Consider the following 21,603-nt stretch of genomic DNA (forward strand, 5'->3'; position numbering starts at 1 on the left):
GCCCCAAACGGGGCCCAACTGAATTCCTAGCCCATTGTCTTTCACTTAACTTGTACTGTAACCCAAGTAGTCACTCAAGGTCTGCTACCGATAACTTGCAGAGATTCATGTCCCAATACTGATACTAATCACATTTCCCCGTAAATAGAAAGAAAGAAAGACTAGCATTTATAGAGCACTTTTCACGACCATCAGACGTCCCAAAGCGCTTTACAGCCAATGAAGTACTTTTTAAAGTGCAGTCACTATTGTAATGTAGGAAACGCGGCAGCCAATTTGCGCACAGCAAGCTCCCGCAAACAGCAATGTGATAAAGACCGGATAATCTTTTTTTTTTAATGATGTTGATTGAGGGTTTAATATTGGCCAGGTCTAACTGAATAACACTTGAATTTTTGAAAATTGGAATAAGAAACCATGGTCGCCCTCAGTGTACTTTCTGACAGTCCAAATAGGCAATACCATAAGGAGTTCCACTGTGAACATATATAAATAAAAATTCACCTCAGACTCACACTTTGGTACAGATGCAAAACAATCAAGTATATCACCTGCTGCTGCTGCCAATCTACAAAGAAATTACACGCTAACTGACCACAGAATGCGCAATTCATAGCCATTCCAACTGGTGGCCTTAAAGGATCACAGCTTTAGCTGTGCCTTTGCAGCAGAATAATGCTCTGTGCATCACATGAATAATAGTTCTAAAACAGAATGCAGAAAGATGTTCATTTTTTAAGCTGCTTGTATCGTTTTGAAGCCTGTTTTTTTTTGTTTTACTTTGACTCGGAATGTTCAATGACATTCACCCTTGTTTTTTCAGAGGTAACCCTACCAAGATATGTAGTGCTTTTGGGCCTGTGCAGTGTTGTCATTACGCCTGCAGTGCACGCATCAACCGCAAGTATGTGCCTCGAAGAGCTGTGCTCTATGTACCTGGAAATGATGAAAGGAAGCTCCACAAGATTACCAGTCTCTCTGTAGATTGTGCTGTCCTCGACTGTGAAGATGGAGTTGCATTAAACAAAAAGGTACTGCATAATGCACACAGGTAAATGTGCAAACACACAATCGCGCAATCTATCACTGTGAACTTACTGGAAGAGCGCAGTATTCTCTGGAGTTTAGAAGAATGATAGATGATGTCATTGAAACGTATAAAATTCTTAGAGGGGTTGACAGGGTAGATGCTGAGAGGGTGTTTCCCCCTGGCTGGAGAGTCTAGAACCAGGGGTCACAGTCTCAGGATAAGGGGTCGGCCATTTAAGACTGAGATGAGGAGGAATTTCTTCACTCAGAGGGTGGTGAATCTTTGGAATTCTCTGCCCCAGAGAGCTGTGGGTGCTCAGTCGATGAGTATATTCAAGGCTGAGATCGATCGATTTTGGGCACTAAGGGAATGAAGGGATATGGGGATCGGGCGGGAAAATGGAGTTAATATAAAAGCTCAGCCATGATCTTATTGAACAGCGGAGCTGGCTCGAGGGGCCTTTTTCTTATGTTCTTATTGCAAAGGGTTGCTAATTATTTACAATCTTAAGTTTCTTAGAGGTAACAATTTTTAGTCTGATTTTCTCCCTTTCCTGAAAGAAAGAACTTGCATTTCTATAGCACCTTTCACGACCTCAGGACACCCCAAAGCACTTTACAGCCAATGAAGTACTTTTGAAGTGTAGTCACTGTTGTAATGTAGGAAAACGCGGCAGCCAATTTGCGCACAGCAAGCTCCCATAAACAGCAATGTGATAATGACCAGATCATCTGTTTTAGTGATGTTGGTTGAGGGATAAATATTTGCCCCAGGACACCGGGGAAAACTCCCCTGCTCTCTTTGAAATAGTGCCATAGAGTCTTGTTACGTCCACTTGAGAGGACAGACGGGGCTTCAGTTTAACGTCCGAAGGACGGCCCCTCCGACAGTGCAGCAGTCCCTCAGTACTGCACTGGGAGTGTCAGCCTAGACTTTGTGCTCAAGTTGCTTGCGTGGGTCTTGAAGCTGCAACCTCCTGCCTCAGAGGCAAGAGTGCTGCCCACTGAGCCACAGCTGACTCCATAAAGCATTAAATCATTTACAAAATTTCTGCCACCCTATTGTTGGTCAAAATAGCTTTCAGGAGCTTGTTATTTCCTCCCAGGATTTCTTCCTACACTGTGACTTTGGGAAAGTGAGGTCCAATGCCAAGGATTGCTGCTCTCCTCACCGTACCTCCTCAATAATGTCACTACCTCCCTCAGTAAAACATGCCTTCTTTGTTTTCTGGACAGGCAGATTGCAAGTGTCATAGAATGATGCAGCACAGAAGGAGGCCATTTGGCCCATCGTGCCTGTGCCATGACCTACCCATCACAAATCCATGCTGAGTCTTTTTGATCAGCTTATACTTGTCCAATCAGCACATACATAAGACGTCGGAGCAGGAGTCGGTCATTTGACCCCTCGAGTCTGCTCCGCCATTCAATAAGATCATGGCTGATCTGATCTTGGGCTCAGCTCCATTTCCCTGCCCGCTCCCCATAACCCTCGACTCCCTTACCGTTCAAAAATCTGTCTATCTCCACCTTGAATATATTCAATGACCCAGCCTCCACAGCTCTCTGGGGAAGAGAATTCCAAAGATTCACGACCCTCTGAGAGAAGAAATTCCTCCTTATTTCCATTTTAAATGGGTGACCCCTTATTCTGAAATTATGCCCCCTAGTTCTAGATTCCCCCACGAGGGGAAACATCCTCTCTGCATCAATCCTGTCAAACCCCTTCAGAATCTTACATGTTTCAATAAGATCCCCTCTCATTCTTCTAAACTCCAATGAGTATCGGCCCAACCTGCTCAACCTTTCTTCATAAGACAACCCCTTCATCTCCGGAATCAACCTCGTGAACCTTCTCTGAACTGCCTCCAATGCAAGTATATCCCTCCTTAAATAAGGAGACCAAAACTGTACGCAGTACTCCAGGTGTGGTCTCACCAACGCCCTGTACAGTAGTAACAGGACTTCCCTACTTTTCTACTACCGTTCAATCAGCACATGTGGATTATTGCCCATCTAGTGTCTGACAAGGGGTCAACGAATGGGCTTATTTCCTGTTTGTAAAGGTGATGACGTGTGATTATGGTTGCTGAGTGCAGGTTGGGTGGCATCATTTCCCACTGACAATATGTGAAGTTGCTGTTTATCGTGTTCCAGTGTCGCTGTGGCTGAAGGCATTGAACAGCAAATATTGTAACTGTCACTGGCCGTGAATCCCTCAATACAAAACAATCACACTCCCCCAAGACTGCACAGTGTTCCTATAAAGTTGCCTTCTATTTTGAAAGATGAGTAAACAAAACTGCTACCGCTGAGCCAAGACTGATAATCTTAATATTTGCAACAAGTCTTTTATATGGCGTCCTAGGTGCCTTCAGTCATCTAAGGTCCTAAGCTCTGGAATTCCCTCCCTAAACCTCTCCGCCTCTCTACCTCTCTCTCCTCCTTTAAGACGCTCCTTACAACCAACGTCTTTGACCAAGCTTTTGACTACATTTCAGTGCTGACTCCAGCATAGGCCTAAGTTATTCTGCTGCCTCTTCACTTTCGCAACTCAACTACCTATCACGAACGCAATTTACTTAAACCCACTTAAAACAACCCAATTCAAACATAGCTACCGTTTTCAAAATAGACATCAGTAAAAAGGTGAATTGTTAAAGTGTGGGGTGGGACCCCGGGAGAAGAAGATTGTCAATTTTGTAGATGATGATCAAATAATAGCAGAGGGATTTAATAAATACTTTGAATCAACAACAACTTGCCTTTATATAGCACTTTTAACATAGTACATTTAGTGCCTTCAGCTGCCGAGGCCCTAAGTTCTGGAACTCCCTCCCTAAACCTCTCCGCCTCTCTCTGCTTTAAATGCTTCTTAAAACCTCCCTCTTTCACCTGTCATAATACAGTATCTCCTTATGTGGCTCGGTGTCAATTTTCGTCTGATAATCGCTCCTGAGAAGCACCATGGGACGTTTTGCTACGTTAAAGGTGCTATATAAATACAAGTTGTTGTTGTCGTCGTCGTCAATGTAGGCTGAGCCCATCTGGTGAGATAAGTCTTGTAAGCCATCCTAGTTTATCCATCCAGGAGGACACTGTAATCCTCCCATCATGGTATCCAGCTGTTTATTACTTCATTCAAGGATTTTTGCCTCCACTACCCTATTGGGAGTCCACGCCACATGTTGGTTAAAAGAAAGACTTGCATTTCTATAGCGCCTTTCATGACTTCAGGACATCCCAAAGTGCTTTACAGCCAGTGAAGTACTTTTTGAAGTGTAGTCATTGTTGCAGTGTAGGAAACGTGACAGCCAATTTGCGCACAGCAAGCTCCCACAAACAGCAATGTGATAATGACCAGATAATCTGTTTTAGTGATGTTGGTTGCTTAGCTGATAGCTGTCCTACACTGAATAAAGTCATTTTTTTTTTTTAAATGAACGTTTTTGTTTTGCTTCATCTTGAAGCTGAGTGAGTCTCCCTTCACCAGGGAAATAACAGTATCTATCATACATGTGGATGGCAGATTCAAGTGTCAGGCAACACTACCCTAAGAACCCATGACCAGACTACTGTAATTTAACCACTAAACTATGGAATCATGCTGTGCGGTGCTATCTTGTTAATGCGCTCCCAATTGAAGAACTGAAACATTGTTCAATCCTGTGACTAGTTTAATATTCTTCACTCAAATAAAAGGCCGTAGTCATTTTGTTCAGTGATAATGATATTGACAATTTCTTTTTGGTGGGGGTGGCGGGGCGATATGTACTATTGTACTGTGTACTTTCTCATTGAGCCCTCGGGTACCCCCCTCTCCCTAGTTGATCCAGCCCTCCTTGAAGTTTTTGCATTCTGTCCGTCTTATCCTTTCTGACAGCAGAATAGATGCCGGACTAATCCCTGGAAGTTTGGAACTAATGAACTAACCGCTGAGTTGCCGCCACAGAGCTCGGTCCCAAACTATACTGTACTTCACACACGATTTATTCTCCAGATGGTGAGACTGTGCAGCCCTGCCGTGAGGGACCACCACTTCCACTGGAGTGTGAAAGTGGACGGATGTTGTTTTCTTTGCAGTTTTGATAATTCGGGAGCGAGGAATGTGCGAGGCTGATTGGTTAGTGGGTCTAACGGCTGCTGATTTATTTTCTTTGTTTTCTTCTCTCGCGTGACTGCGCGCGAGTTTTCATCTTTAATTTTTTGTCGTCTTGTGCATTGGGCCAATGCAGCCTTCCTTCTATATCAGCATGGCTCTTATTCTGCTCCAGGTGTTCGCTGCTGCATGGTAGCGGAAATCATCATGTCTCTTGGCTTTTCATCAGCTCACAGCTGTACCTGATAGTCAGCACAATAACATATTTATTAGCCACTGGTCCTCCTGTGCTGTTAGTTGGTTATGGGACAGAGTTAAAAATTGAATTTCACAGTGATGGTCCGTGTTTGTAATGTCGGAAACTAAAACAAGAGGTGACGGTGGAAGACACATTAATGCTGTTCACTGGTGCAGGCTATTGTGTTTCCTCGGCTCTACCCTAAGAGCATTGCATTGTGGGAATTTGACATATTTATCAGTAACATGAGTCGGAAAATACTATTTACTTTTAGAATCATAGAATGATACAGTGCAGAAGGAGGCCATTCGGCCCGTCATGGCCTGTGCCGGACCTTTGAAAGGACCTTCTCGAGAGAGAGAGAGGTTACAGAGATTTCAGAAACCCACCACATGCGACAGACAATTCTACATTCTTGCAAAGGCCCCCTGGGGTTGATAATGTGAGGAATCAGTGGAAACATGAGGAGCAATTTTGTGATGCAGAAATAAGTGATGGGGGAAAAAAAATGAGGTTTTATGTTTGAAGTGCACTTCAGAGACGTACAATTTTATGCTTGAATATTGAGAAATACGTGAAGCTTTTTTATTGGGTTTCTTTATTTAAAAGGAAGTTTTGTTTGGGTAGCGCGGCCTTGCTTTCTAGCTATGCCACTTCGATCGCTTGGAGCACAGCAGCAGATTGCAGCGCTGTGGGAATAATAGCATCTGCTTTGAGTGTCTGCGCTGGCAATGGTGGAAACGTCCATGTGGCTGAATATCAGGATCATTCCTAATAAAGATGACCATTTGAGATTACCTACAATATCCAACTTAGAACATTTTCAGCTGCTATGCAAAGCAGCCAGACTGATAATTTGGTGTAACTCTGTTACTGTCAGGCCCCATTAGAAACCATAGGGTCTGAAGGCGATTTCAAATCTATTTTGACAGGTTTCTATCCATCTTTTACACAAATGAATAAGCAGAAGAACGGTTTTCAAGGAAGCCTATTTAATACAGTGCCTTGAATGGCAAAGGATTGTTGAGGCTGTGTTTGGGACCAATGCTTTCCTTACTAATTCCTTAGGAAAAAGTACGTTCTAAGCAGTTCAAACACTTACAACAGCCTTTCAGGGGTGGTCAAGTGAGTACTTCTTTCTCACTATGAAATGCACTGTTTGTTATGTATGTATAATATACTCCACTTAGTCAATCGCGGGGGGGAGATGAGGAGACTTTCTTTTGTTACGATCTGGAATGCACTACCTGAAAGGGCGGTGGAAGCAGATTCAATAGTAACTTTCAAAAGGGAATTGGATAAATACTTGAAGGGCAGTGTTATGGGGAAAGAGCAGTGGGGGAGTGGGACTAATTGAAGAGCTCTTTCAAAGAGCCGGCACAGGCACGATGGGCCGAATGGCCTCCTCCTGTGGTGTAGGGTTCTGTGATAACTGGGTTTGAGTGTAACCCTTTCTGGGCAGTTCTGAGATAGGTTCGCCATCCTGACTAATGAAGGTGTTTGAACTTAGAGAGTTAAATGGTGACGATATGGAAATCCTGAGGAACAAGGTACCTAACTGTGCTCCTTTAAAGTTCATCCTCAGCGTGATTTATATTGGAATTGGAAGTGTGATTTGATTGGTTGTGTGAGCAGACAGGAGCACTCCATTTCATCGACAGCAAGAACGACAAACAGCTGTCTACTTGGCCGCACTGTTCCTTTTTTTCCCCTCATTTTTTGTAAAGTCACATCTGGATTTGTCTGCAGGTTTATATACGCCTTTATTTGTTTAATTTTTTTTTTGTTTGTGCAGCATTTTGTGCATTATAGTAATGATCACCAGACGGTTACAGCTTCACCCTCCCACTGACTGGCATGTGTTAGCCCTTCATGAAAGTGTGATGATACCAGGCTCAAGGCTATTTGAATCAGGTTTCATTAACCTTGGGGTTTATTATTCCATTCACTTCAACTGCAGAGAGCCATCATTTTATTCCGTGTCTGTGCTTACCCTAATTATCGCCAGCCTAGACCCCCGTAAATCAGTGGCTCTGCAGAGCTGTCCTAAGCTGCTTTATGTGCCCATTTCTGATCTGATCTGACAACTGTAAGCTACTGTTTCCTCAAGCCGTTTAACTCAGACCACATTTTCGAATCTTATTGCCATTTTTTGCTAGCTTTGACGTCGTTTTTTGCATCCGTCTGTTTTAAGTCCGTGATCGTGCCCACACCCCTGACAGAATGCTTGACTTCATTTCTCTCTTCTAATCAGCAACACCTTTTGTTTGTGTTGCAAGATAGCATTTAACAAAAATAATATCGCTAGCACCTTGTAACATGAATTAACTAGAACAGACATCAAGCTCTGATCCCTTAGCACACATCCAACAACAGAGACATGTTGAATCATTGAAACACATGCCACTAAATGTAATATAGCAGGCCTGAAACGGCCGATTTTTATATATTATTTTTACATTGCAGTGCACTTCATTTTAATGCATATCATTAGCAGATAGGTGTGTTCAAGTTGTAATAAAAGAGACATTGGTTATTTTTATTCAGTGGCTGCTGTTGGCAGTGCAATTCGTTGAATGTTTTACTTATTTGACGATACATAACGTCGTTTCGAAAAGCCACTGCTGAAAAAAGTCTTTTTTTTGGTTAAAGGAAGAAGCGAGGCTAACAATCGCAAAGATGCTTGCTCGCCCACGTGTCGGCCTCACAGACCTGTGTGTTCGCATCAACTCTGTCTCAAGTGGCCTCGCCGAGCTGGACATGGACGTTATCTTACAATCTAAAGACCTCCCTCCGACCCTGATGCTCCCTAAAGTCGAAAATATCGAAGAAATAAAATGGGTGAGTTGGCCTAGATTTGGGCGAAGCCTTGCGCTTTGATCACACACCAGATCATTTGGGCTAAAAGGGAGGGTCGGGTCAAAGAAGGTCTGAACCGCCACACACACCTCGCGACACTTCCAGCTCTGCTCTAAAGTGGGACTCTAGTGATGGGAAAGCAAAGTATGAATTAATAGAGGAAGAGAGAGGGGTTAAATGAAATATGAGGGGGTGTGCTTGGGGCAAACCAGAGAAATGGACAGGAAGCTTTTAACCACTGCTTTTAATTACTACAGATATTATTTCCTGAATGTTTCTGTATTTCTTCCTTTTTAATTGCTGGCAGGTGTGTTTTTGTTTCATGGCTGGGTTTTTTTTAAGCCTGTAAAGTCTTGAAATAAAAACAGGAGACACATCAAATTACTTAAGTCAACTTTGAAATAGCCCTCATTACCTTAACATGCTTTCAATAAATGGGACGATTATAAAATATAGGGACAGTTAATCTTAAATAGGATCGAAGCAGACCTCTTTATAAAACTTTAAGAAGCATCTTTAACTATGATTTTTATGACTAGCAAGTGAGTATTTCATTTTGAAGTGTTTACTGCAGTTGTTTTCATGATGAAATGTAAATAAATTCACCCACTAAAACCTGACTCTGGAGTGCAATATTGTTTTTATTTATTTATTTTTTAATTTTGCAATAACCACAGAACTTGAAGATCTAAATGTAAATGTTCAGCAGCTGTGAAAAGTGGTTTGGCTGCATGTGGGACACGAATGACGGTGACTGTAATTAAATAGTCCCTTCCTCCCCCCACCCCCTCTCTCTGCAGTTGAGGTCACAACGTAACTAGCTGGTAGATAACTTTGTTTGTCTGTCCTTCACTTAATTTCCGATTTCTCATCGGGATTCCCGGTTTGAACACGCCCATTTTCATTCTCACAGATTGTAAGCACAATCGAAATCCCTTTACTGTTTATTTTGCCCATTTCAAAAAAAAATTATATTAAGAATAAACCTGGAGGCTGATTTGTAACTAAAAGATGGACTTACTTGTTGTCTATTGTGTGAGAATCTCTTGCTTTCCTTTGTGCTGGCTATGGGTACTTGTTTGACTGGCATGGCTTATTGGACTATAACAAGCGTAACTCTGCCTCCTTTGTTGCAGCACAATTGCTCTGCAAATCCTGAACAGTGTGCATTCTTGCCAACATAGTATTGGGTGTGCTTTGGAATTGAAAGAATTGCTGAGGCTTGCTACTTCTCCTCCCCAATTTCTCTTTCTTTTACTTTAGTGCAGTGAACACTGGACCAGGCCGGAAACTTTTAATTGTCTCTTTGAGAGAGAGAAAAAAAATAATTGAAACCTGTTTACCGGACATTTTTCATGTTAATATTTGCTGTAGACAATTTATGGTTCGAATATGCAATTTTCGCAAACAAATAACCTTTGGGGGGTAAAGGGGATTGGAAATTATGTAACATAAAATAAAGTAATAGTTTGTTTTATTTTTTCAAAAAAATTCTGAATCCAAAAATAATTACATCTACAATATGCAATTAATAGGAGAATTGGCTCTTTCCACAGCGGAAAGTGGAATTCAGGTGCTGTACTAGAAGTTGGCCGTTCATAAAAGGCATTTCTGTCACTGCACTTTTCTATGAAGCAGAATATTATGTTAAGCCTGTAGCATTAGTTTTTTATGTTGCCATAGCAGCCCTACTGCTGCAGGGTTGTGACCTGTGATGATTACAGTACAAAGCTTATAGGGTCCCGAAACCCCCTTTGAAGATGAAAAGGCTTTGATGGTTTATATTTATGCAAATCTCCTAGATATGATTTACCCAACTGAGGTTGAATGGGGAGATGATTAAAATTCCCCTTTTTCATTTGAAATCCTTCAGTAAATTAATCAGTAAATTAATATTCTTTAAATTTTTAGATGTCTGCTTTTTGTCTTCACTGAAACAGCCCTGGTTTACCTGAGATACTTTTATCAGTTATAGAACTATGATGATTACAACTTAAACATAGCACCTTTTATACTCTAATCCTGCTTCTGAAAGAAAAAAAGTAGTGTGCAAGAGCTTTTGTATGTTTCCAGATGATAGATTTTGGAATTTGGGCTACCCCACTGACAGCCCAGTACTGGCTGTGAATTGGAGACAATTTTTCCAAGTCTTTGGTGTTCAAAGAAAGAAACTTGCTTTCTTTATGACTCCCCCAGTAAAACTCGAAGTATTAGGAAAAATCATATTGCATAAAAGCTGAAAAGAGAGCTTGCCGGTCTGAGAGGCTGATTCTTCATTTGGGAATTACACCACCAGCATAATAAAATGGCAAAAGGATTTGCCAGTTGTGTAATCCCTACCTTTCAGAATTCTGAATTATTAGACTTTGTGTCATAATATGTGTCCTCATAACTTAGTCCAGTTTAATTCAAAACTGCTCAAGAAATTGAATGAGCTACTATGAGAGCTAATGCAGCCTCAGTGTAAATTACACACAAAAAAATGGAAATACACGTAAAGGTGTTAATTTCTGCGAGTATTGCTAGAATCAAGTATATTTATTCATTTAAGTGCATGTTTTTTATTTGTACATGTTTTGAAACTAGCATACCGCATCGATAAATTAAAAGTGAATACTTAGCTGCTCTTAAGTTTTAGATCAAAATCGATCCAAGTGTTAATGATGTGAGACTTATAAAATCTAGGTGTAAATTTTATTTTAAAAAGCTTTTAAAGTATTTTATAATCTCAAAGAAGTGTTAAAAACACCTCGATTTTCAATGTCTTGTAACGAGGCCTTGTAAATGCAATTGTACTTATTACAAAATAAAAAATGACTTTGCATGTTGTAGAAATTAAAACATTGGACTACAAATCAAATCCTGTTCAGGTGGTATTTCTTCATTTTTTTTTAAACCGGAAAAAAGTGTATAAAATTATTTCCATTTCTAGTTTGCAGACAGATTTGCAAAATACTCAAAGGGTCGGACATTAAAGGAGCCTATTAATTTAATCACTTTCGTGGAGACGGCAGTAGGATTGCTGAATTTCAAGGTAATAAAAATGTATTCAAACAAAATCATTTGTTTTAATCACGGATGAAAAGAGTGAGGCAAAAAAAAGCACAGTCAGTCTTTTTGAATATGTAAAGTTTCTTTTACCTTTGTGTCATAACATAAAAACTGAGGCATCACAGTGTTTAAATACAGTTAATCATATGCCCTTTCATAGAAACTCAGTCCAGGCAACAAAAATTCAAATAAATATTTATTTTTATTGCCAACAAAGCATTCACATTTCAGTGAAAATGTTGGGCACATACAGTATGTAAGTAAAAACAGTTTTAAAATTGTCCGGGTAACATTTAGTAATAAATACTATTTTACAAGTAACTTTATGACCAAAAAACTTGTTTTATTTTGAAAAACATTAACGATAAGAATGTGTGAAATTAATGAGATGTTCTTATAAAGAACAGAAACGTGCAATGTCATACACAGGCTTCTGACACCCTAAAGAGTTTATACTTAAATAGTGGTGATGAAAGGCACGCTGATTCTGGACATAAATCCAAAAATATGTATGCAAATGTTTAAAGTATTTTTTTTTAATGCTAGTTTTTTTAAGGTGACAATAAGGTTATTGTGTTGCTGCGCCACAAATAGGTGATTTCCAAAAAAAGTGTAATCAAACACTTCTTGAAGTTTGCAAACCAGAATACCACAAGAAAAGTAAGTGGATAAACACACAGTAACTGAATTGTGGAGGGTTATACTTGTCTGTATTTTGTCTTTCATAAAGGAGTTTGCCAGGAAAAAGCTACTGCTATTTTTTTTTATTAACATAATTTTCCTTTTTGCTAGCGATCCAAAAATATTACAAAGTAGAATTTTCACATTTACTTAACACACCAAGAAGGAAAAAGCCTTAACGTGCCCTTCATTCTGGTTGAACATTGCTTATATGGCTATTATTACATGTGTTACAGCCCCTGATAATGTTAGCATGATTGAAACCCAGTTTGTAAATGACATGATGAAAAGAATATTCCATTGACATTGGTATTGCGAAATGTTATTTTCTTCAAGGCTGGATGTGAAGAAGCACAGCGTCTAGGAGCACATGCTGGCTTCCAGCTCGATGGAGTGGTGTTCGGATCGGATGATTTCTGTGCCAGCATAGGTGAGAGAAAGGGACTTTTCCTCAATGTTTCTCTTTCCTTCAGTTGTGGCCTACATTTCACTAAAGTCACGCTCATTCTTTGCATTTTACTTTTTAGAATGTGTTTAGAAGTCTTACGCGCATTTACTTTTTAAACAAAATAATAATTAATTAGTAGCCTTATTTCTGTATCACTGAAATCAAGCTTCGATCCACATTAGATATACTTTGCAGTTTGATTTTCATGATTGTAGTTAATAGCTAACTTTAAAAACAAATTAATTAAATATTTACATGTTCCTAGTTTCTGTTTCCAACGGAACTTTTTAGTTATATTAGATTTTGTTCGGTATTTAAATTATTTACTTATTTAACTGTTATTAACAGTAGCCAGAAATATAAAAACAAAGTATAGGATTAGTTACCATTCATGAGAAATATTTTCACCTAGCTTTTAGCAAAAATATTAAGCACCTTTTAAGGTTTTTATAGTAATTCATTTTGCATGCATCAATAAAACTTGAACTGTTTCTGTAATATCCAGCGAAAAGAAATCTGTACAGCTTACATGATGTAACTATTTCAAAACTGGTTCGTGAAATAATTCCCTTGTGGAAATCGAGCAGTTGTCCTTTCACTACTTTTGTTCCACTGTTCCAGGTGCCACAAGAACTGAAGATGCTCGAGAGCTTGTTTATGCGAGGCAGAAGGTTGTTGTTACAGCAAAGGCTTTTGGCCTCCAAGCCATAGACCTTGTCTATATTGACTACAAGGATGAGATAGGCCTTTGCAGGCAGTCGAGAGAGGGTGCCTTGATGGGGTTCACTGGTATGGTTTCCAGCTGAACATGTCCTTTATTTAATTTTTAAAATCTTTTCATAATAGTGCAAGGAGCAAAATGTGCATCTATGTGTTGCTCTGGACATGACATCAAAAATGTTTTTAATATTTTTGATGTATTCAGGGAGGTTAACAGATGATATATAATGTGTCATGTGCCAGGAGTTTGAAGTGGTTAAAAAATGTTTAAATGTGGACCATCATATTTTAATTATTTAACAGGAAATCATTCTTTAATCAGGAATAAACACTGATACATATTTCCATAGGTGCTTAAATTTTTACAAATTATATCAAATTGATTATTCATAAATTCTACTAAAAATTAAGCAAAATAAATTAATTGTTTTTGAACATTTCATTTTCCAACTTAATTACACAGCTGACATTGCAAAGTGTTACAGGACTTCAGTTTCCCCAATTAATCCTTGATGTTTTACCTTTCCTTTTTGATATACTTTAAGTAACTAAAATAAATATTATTATTTAACTACTTAATTCATTATTACTTAAAAAATGCAAAATAACCTCTGTGACAGTAATGGTTACAGAGGCATTATGCAAATTGTGTCCAGTAAGTAACTGTTTCAGCCAACACTGAACTCCGCATTAAGTTAAAATATAAACGAAACCAGAAAGTGTAAGAAACACAGTCGTCAGAAGGCCCATCAACATCTGAAAGAGGAAGATAGATGTGACCCTCTTTTGGAACCCAAACGGTTAACCTTTCACTTTCGGATGCTGATCAGAGAATCATAGAATGTTAGAATCACAGAAATAAGGCCATTCGACCCATCGGGTCTGTTCCAGTGAAACCTGCTGTACATTTACAGTATTTTCTGAGTTTTTTTTAATATTTCAGATTTCCAACATTTGTGGTTTTCCTCTTTTTCTCTATTAAATAAGATGTTGCGCATCGAAAATGGAGAAACTGTATCTCACTTGTCCCAAATTGTGCACACATGCGAATTAGATCAGAAATAAACTGTGCTGCTTAAATGAGCTCTAGTTTTACTGCACCCGATTTTTATGTATTTTTTTCAGAAAAAAATTATTAGCTTGCAGTAAAGGGAAATGTTTTGCAATAAAATGTTAACAGTTTTGTGCAGCACATTAAACTCTCCCGTAAAAACCTACAATGCATTCACTAATAATATTTTTTTTAATAAAAAATTAAAATTTTTGTACCAACGACAAAACCTTTAAAATTAAACTAGTTTCTAAGTTGTACGGGAGACTGCTTAGTTTGGAAAGGTGGCCTGGAACAGGGAAAGTTTAGTCTCACGCAGAATGGAAAGTCATAAATATGAAATGACCATATCTGTTATCGTTTTTTGGTCCCGGACACAAAAATAAAAAGGGCTGTTAATGTCGTCCTCTTAGCATGAATCTGACAAACATTGATCTGAAACAGGACATATCAAATGGTGTTGTACAATGACATATTTTCATGGCTATAAATAATCATGCTTTAGCAATCTTTTCTGATTTTCATGCTCTTAGTTCACGATTAACACGCATAATTTTTGTCAATCAGCAACATAAAAAAAAATCACCTCACTGCGCTAAAAAAAAATCCAAAGGTTTTCTTTATAGAGAAGAATAACATTCCCGTGAATACGGTTTGGTCTTTGATTCTGAATTTTCTTTTTTGGGAAACTTTGCAGCTCATATAATTAAACCGTGAGAAAGCAATTTGAATCATGTTTTAAAAATGTTACGATGTGCTGATTGCTGGGTTTTTTTCTACCTGCAAATCTGTGTTAAATTAACAATATGCTTTTTTAAAATAATTCTATGACTATGCATATATATTTCTATGTATATAATTAACAATATGCATTTTTTATAATTCTATGACTATAAATTTATAACAGTGAATAAAGTGCAATGTAAGTTCTTCAGCAAAACATGGTATTTAAAACAATTTAACCAGTACTTTAACCCTCTGTAAATTATTCTGGAGTTCACTTAAAAAGTACCACAATTAAATATTTTAAGTTTCTTGCATGCCTGTAGTTCCACTTTATAATGATACTCATTTTGACAGAAACTCACAGATGTTCTTGCTGCTGCATAGAATATTTTTGAGAGTTTACAGGAACTGAAATGAACCTTTACCTGCTTACTATTAATGACACATTATTTGGATTATCCATTCAGATGGGACAGATTTGTAAATAAGTATTGGAAATGTTCTAAAGCCATGCAGTTGGAAAATAGATTATTAACATATTGGCACAAATGTGTCCGTTTGTACAGTGTCTTTTTGCAGATGCTTATTAAAGAACAATTCTCTGTGACAGCGCAATCTGCGATACGAACTAGCAGGAGAGGGCTTAAGTAACAATGTAGTAATTTTGCATATTTAACGCACTATTTGAGGCTATCCAATTCAAAATATTTTCATTAAGGGATTAGACTCGTGTGCAAAATCTAACTATAGAACTTGACTTATTTTAGAAGTTCACATAGCATGATCAAAATTATGAGATCGATGAAAGAGAATACTGCATATAATGTCATTAACAGGCAGAGAATCCAGTGATTATACCCTTTCACCTACATTCAGATGTACATTAGGCATCCAGCTAATTTTGTTTTAATTTTTAAAACATGATTCTCGCCCCCCACCCCACACACACACACAAATAATTGCCTCATCGTGCCCCCACTGCTGACTTCCAGCAATGTTTGACTGGAAAGACAGCATAATCTGAGACACAGATATTTCCAGGGTGTCCAGCGACGCTGTCCCATGGTCAGCAGATCGGAAGCGCTCTGTTGATCCTGGACATAATTGATCCTGCCAGTTTGGTTTTGTTTTCCTTCTCTTATTGTGCCTGGAGAGAGAAGATTTCTGCTGCCGTTGTCACTACTGGCTGAAAGAATCTCAGTCAGTAAAGTCAGGTAAGTTTGAGTGTCTAATACGGCTTAGCATTCAAACTTGAGATTCTGATCTGGAGGCTTACAGGAAAAAATCCATGAATGGATATATTATTATATAATCTGCATCTAACACTTTCCATGCAATATATATAATAAATCATAAAACACAAACTAACTATTATATATATAAATAAAATGACAAAGCATACTAACTATTATATATATGAAATAATACATACTGTTATATATAATAAAACATTCTATTTTATATCTATAATAAAGCATACTAACTATTATATACATAATTATATATACAAATTAATACATATTAACAATTATATATATATGACTAAAATAAAGCTTTCTATTATTTATATAGATATATATCTAAATAATATATACTAACTTTATTATATATATATATGTACTAACTATTGGAATTCTAATAGTGTTGCTTACATAGTTCTGAAATATGATCAGCACCTTACCTTGCATCTAACCAAACACATTTTATCTTTTGTATTCTTATTGATACCAACTAGGACTCTCTAGTTTAGAGTGTTAAATGTTTACAATTTAACTTGAAGCTATACGAAATGTTTTAATTACATTTATGATGGTGCCCAGCGACCTAGCACATTTTGAAACCACGTTAATCCATTCCTTATATGAGGTTGTCTTTGGAACGCGCACACAGTCACACTTTACCTGATGGGTATTATAGAATTGTAGTGTGAACGTTGTACACAATGCATTTCAACCAAATGTATTCAGTTAGCTAATAAACATTAGATAAGTAGCTCACTGAATTGCATATAAAGCATTGAACTCGACACAAGTATTTTTAGAGAATATACCTACAATTGAAAAATAAATCGAATTGCCACAATTAATTTATAGAAAGTTTTTCTGTTTATCAGTGGTCTGCGGAAGGCCAGAACTTTCTATCTAACACCAAACAGACAAGGTGTGAAATGATTGCTACAAATATATTTACACAGATAATTTTTGACGCCAAAGTACAAAATAATATTTAAATAACTAAATATAAAGTGCACAGTTAATTGAAGAGTTAATTATGATTAAAATGACAGCCTTCTGCTGAATAACTTATTTATTCAATAGATTTATTAATAGCAAAGTAGACATGTTGAAGAAAGATATACCTGTGTGCACATATATAAAATATAAACAGTCACCCTTACAAAGGATGATTGATGTGACAAAATGCTACAGCTGGGTTGACTAATGATCCATGCAGGATATTAGCCAATATTTCACAATTAATAAATGTGCTGTATATTTTTGAAAACTTATCTTTGTGAGTACTGTGCAGAATAATGAATTGTTTTGTGGTATCTGTGTTCAGGTAAACAAGTGATTCACCCCTGTCAAATTCCAATTGTGCAAGAAGCATTTTCCCCAAGTCCTGAGAGAGTGAAATGGGCTTGGGAACTGATTGACGCTTTTGGAGAACATCAAAAACTGGGAAAGGTGAACTTTTGTATTTGCACGCCACATCCTTCCTTCATTATTTGAACAGTTCGATTCATGACCGATTGAAGTTTTGCTGTTTTTGAAACTGCATGTTAAGATTATTAAGTCTCTGTATGAGAGCTAAATTCTTCAAATGGGATTAAAACATTCTGAGGCCCATTAGTGTGGCAAATAGAAGGAAATTAGCGATGTTGCATTGCTTTCCTAATTTATTGCATCATTGAATCGCATTGTGCGTCCTGCTCTGTGGGTTATTGTTGTATATATATTTCAGCGGTGATTCACAGTCTGCTCCTGCTTTGTCCTAGTGATGCTCAGATTAAGGATAGCCTGGAGGAAGAATTTGTGGTAATCGCGGCGTTGTCAGTTAATTATCTTAGAAGAACCTTATGTTTGCATCCTATGAACCCTTCCAGAGGAACTATTTAACACCCTATAATCCTCATCATCCATCCCAACAGTTGCCCAAGCTTGGGGACTCCCTTTATAAGAATTTTTCGTTCCGAATCAAATTTGTAGCCATGAAAAAAAAAGTCAATTTTGGTTTCTTCAGTTGTAGGGGTAGCTAGTCATAATCTTGAAAAATTACAGAAGCAAATCTTTACTATTAACTACAGTTCTGTAAAATTAAGTCCTTGCAAAATGAAGTGTGATAAAATACCATGAAAATTATTTTGTGTTCTTTTTACTTACAAGGTGCATATTAGGAAATGTACGTAATTACTAATTGTGAAGCATTTGAAGGAAACTATTTATAATTTTAGATGAGGTTAATAGACTACTATGCCATGGTAATACAAAATAAATTGGCATCCTATCCTAACTCCAACATGGAGAGAAAATTACGTACTGTTAATCTTACGTGTATCTTTCTACTGAAATACATCTTGCATGAACTGTCTTGAAAATATTTAATCTTGTTCTCTGAATGTAGAAGATAACATTGTAGCATTAATGCTTTCACTCTTCAAATACTTGACTTTGTAATGCTCCGATGGGAAGGGAAGTCTTGGGAATTAAAAAGTGACAGTGTGATGTCTTGAGAAGCAAAAAGTTTATATTTTATTTTTGATAATGCCAGGGAGCCTTCACTTTACACGGGAGTATGATCGACATGCCATCTTTGAAGCAGGCACAGAACATCATCACACTGGCCACAGCTGTCAAAGAAATGTGAAAGCTGAAAAGGAGATAGGGTCGCACCGTCGATCACTGGCAGATGCAGCGGTGAGCAGAAAACGGGAGACGGAGACCAGTTGCTTGTGGGAAATGTTATGGAGGTCACAGCATCACTGCTGTAGTTTAATAATGTGATACCTTAAGACCCGAGCCATTGTAATTTTTTTTAACATTTTGTTCAATTTTTTGGATGGTACAGTCATATGAGATTGTCTAGACCAAACTCCCCTACTGAGTGCCGGCAGTTGTGTATAACTAGCCTCCAGTAACTTCATACTGTATAGTTAGGGACACTGATAGATGCAGAGCTGTGGTAATTTTTTCCGATGTAACGATTAGAAGCACAGTGCAGCGGAACTTCTCGGGTGGACCCCTGTCGGTTTTTGCATCACATTAAAAAACACTGCTGCAGGTCAGATGTGTTAGCTGGTTAACAGGCTGGGGCACAAGGCTGTTTAACTAGAGGTCTGCCCAGCTTGTAGTGGGGTAAATAAACATAACCGGCCATTGTTACACAGTGCAGTAGAGATCCTGTGCTGAAGGGTTAAGTGTTGCAAAGGGTCGAATTTTGGTTACTACAGAATCCAAATGAAATTCGCCTTGCTTTGAAAGATCTTCAGAAAGCGAGGGGTTTTCGCCAATTAAAAATTAAAACATATTTGACCCTGTTCCAAGGCTTAGACATCAGCCGATCTGCATCCTCCATACACACAGACTGCAGGATATGCTTTTAATATTCCCTCCATTTAAAAAAAAAGAAATAATAATTGTTGTGAAGTATTAATGGAGATGTATTTTTGATTTTGGCCCTTTGTTATATGTTAAATTTTAAAATGAGGAAGTTCTAAAAATGTTTTGCTATCCTATGTTTAATTACCACATTTAAAAAAAAGACAATAATGAAAGCATATAGAGAGAAAGATCAATGCTATGTAGTTTTATTTAATTATGCAGCTATAGTTGTACTGGACCATCTCACACGGTGTCTGCTTTTCTGAACCCATATTGTACTTTCTGCTGTCAAAGATTTATCGTTTCATCGTTTTTGAAGTAAGGCTACTTCAGTACATCAGCAGCATTGCTTGCAAATATGAACACCGGAAATGTTTTGTAGCTGTACAATGGCTCGAGGCAATCATCTGAATAAAATGAACACATCATGCAAAGCAAAATGTTTTTGGTGTGTTTTACTTTCACATTTACCAGCCACTGGAGCTACAGTAAAAACAAACCCAAGAACAGTCCAAAAATCCTTTTCTACAAATCAAACTTGTAATATGGATCTAGAGTTACGTGTGGCTCCAATGGGGCTGGAAGTCATGTAGCGTTCAAAGTGCAAATAGCACTGCTGAACACTCTATCTTTGTCACTTGGTACTGTAAATAATGTAGAACAGGTGTTGCTGCACGGCACCAAACAAAATAAGGCACTTTAAGCATCACCGTTATCTTGTGAATATCCATTTGCTGCTAACAGCCCAACTTGTTCGGCTTTTCCAGAGTGACCAGGTTATTTGAATTAGTATTGAATGCATATTTCCTACCAGACCAAAAAAAATAACCTCTCCTTGGTGACGTTAAACCGCGGCCCTGTCTGCCCCCTCAGGTGAATGTTAAAGATCCCAAGGGCACTGTTTCGAAGAGGAGCAGGGGAGTTCTCCCCGGTGCCCAGGACCAACACGTATCCCTCGACCAACATCATTAAAACAGTCATTATCACATTGCTGTTTGTGGGAGCTTGCTGTGCGCAAATTGGCTGCCGCGTTTCCCACATTACAACAGCGACTACACTTCAGAAAAAGTACTTGAATTGGCTGTAAAGCGCTTTGAGACGTCCTGAGGTGGTGAAAGGCGCTATATAAATGCACATCTTCAAACTTGAAACGTACTGGAATTAATTGTTTATTTCACAGCAATCTATAGGATTTTTGGTTCTGCTTTTCAGTTGAAACATTGATAATGTAAATCTATGGAAAATCAGCACTTAAAGATTTCAGTAGCTGTTTTGATTTAATTTGGCATCTGACATATTATAAAAGAAAGACTTGCATATATATATCGCTTTCACAACCTCAGGACATCCCAAAGCGCTTTGCAGCCATTTGTGCACAGCAAGCTCCCACAAACAGCAATGTTGATTGAGGGATAAATATTGGCCAGGACACCGGGGAGAACTCCCCCCTGCTCTTCTTCGAAATAGTGCCGTGGGATCTTTTACGTCCACCTGAGAAAGCAGAGAGGGCCCTGGTTTAACATCTCATCCGAAAGATGACACCTCTGACGGTGCGGCACTCCCTCAGCACTGCACTGGAGTGTCAGCCTAGATTTTTGCGCTCAAGTCTCAGGAGTGGGACTTGAACCCACGACCTTCTGACTCAGAGGCAAGGGTGCTACCCACTGAGCCACGGCTGACACCTATGCATAACAATTTATAGATTTACCACCTGTGAATTATATATTTGTTTAAATGTATATATTTTATTTTACCACTTATATAAACTTTATTAATCATTCAAATTATGGTACATTCATAAGCTTCATTGTCATTAAATTAATTTTTGCCAAAGTGTATTTAAATATTACTGATGGTTTTTTAAAAGTCTTAATTTTATTTTGAGTAAATACAGGAATATTCTCAATTGTTTTTGAGAATATAATTTTCAGTGTTTCAACTGATAGGACTAGTCAAGTACAAAGGGATCTTAACTCTTGCTGTAGGTTGCAAATGTCTAGGCTTGGAGGGGAGCAGCGTAGATTCACCAGAATGATACCGGGACTAAAAGGGTTAAATTATGAAATTGCATGGACTAGGCTTGAATTCCCTCGAATATAG

At 38.1% G+C, this 21,603-nt stretch overlaps 1 protein-coding gene across 4 annotated transcripts; it reads left to right on the forward strand.

Moving 5' to 3' along the window:
• Window positions 1–352: 352 nt before the first annotated feature.
• Window positions 353–19,943, forward strand: clybl (citrate lyase beta like). Of its 4 annotated transcripts, XM_085998408.1 has the most exons (8): window positions 362–1,031; window positions 8,019–8,207; window positions 11,158–11,259; window positions 11,871–11,936; window positions 12,294–12,387; window positions 13,027–13,194; window positions 17,465–17,589; window positions 18,674–19,943. In XM_085998408.1, exons 1-8 carry the CDS (start codon window positions 792–794, stop codon window positions 18,767–18,769), a joined length of 1,080 nt encoding a protein of 359 aa, XP_085854534.1. In that variant the 5' UTR covers window positions 362–791; the 3' UTR covers window positions 18,770–19,943. The 4 variants fall into 4 exon arrangements, with proteins under 4 accessions (XP_085854533.1, XP_085854534.1, XP_085854535.1 ...); XM_085998407.1 differs by lacking the exon at window positions 17,465–17,589 and having other exon boundaries at window positions 353–1,031; XM_085998410.1 differs by lacking the exon at window positions 11,871–11,936 and having other exon boundaries at window positions 710–1,031.
• The last annotated feature ends 1,660 nt before the right edge of the window (window positions 19,944–21,603 follow it).

This window comes from Somniosus microcephalus, chromosome 10, assembly GCF_052327205.1.
Source record: "Somniosus microcephalus isolate GS21.2 chromosome 10, FLI_Smic_1.0, whole genome shotgun sequence".
In the NCBI taxonomy this organism is placed as follows: domain Eukaryota; kingdom Metazoa; phylum Chordata; class Chondrichthyes; order Squaliformes; family Somniosidae; genus Somniosus; species Somniosus microcephalus.

Excerpts from the sequence above, each read along its gene's own strand:
- clybl (XM_085998407.1), top strand. The coding sequence starts at position 792 with ATGTTCAATGACATTCACCCTTGTTTTTTCAGAGGTAACCCTACCAAG. Across the intron at positions 8,208-11,157 it reads ATATCGAAGAAATAAAATGG|TTTGCAGACAGATTTGCAAA; the intron begins GTGAGTTGGCCT and ends TTCCATTTCTAG. Across the intron at positions 11,937-12,293 it reads ACCAGAATACCACAAGAAAA|GCTGGATGTGAAGAAGCACA; the intron begins GTAAGTGGATAA and ends ATTTTCTTCAAG.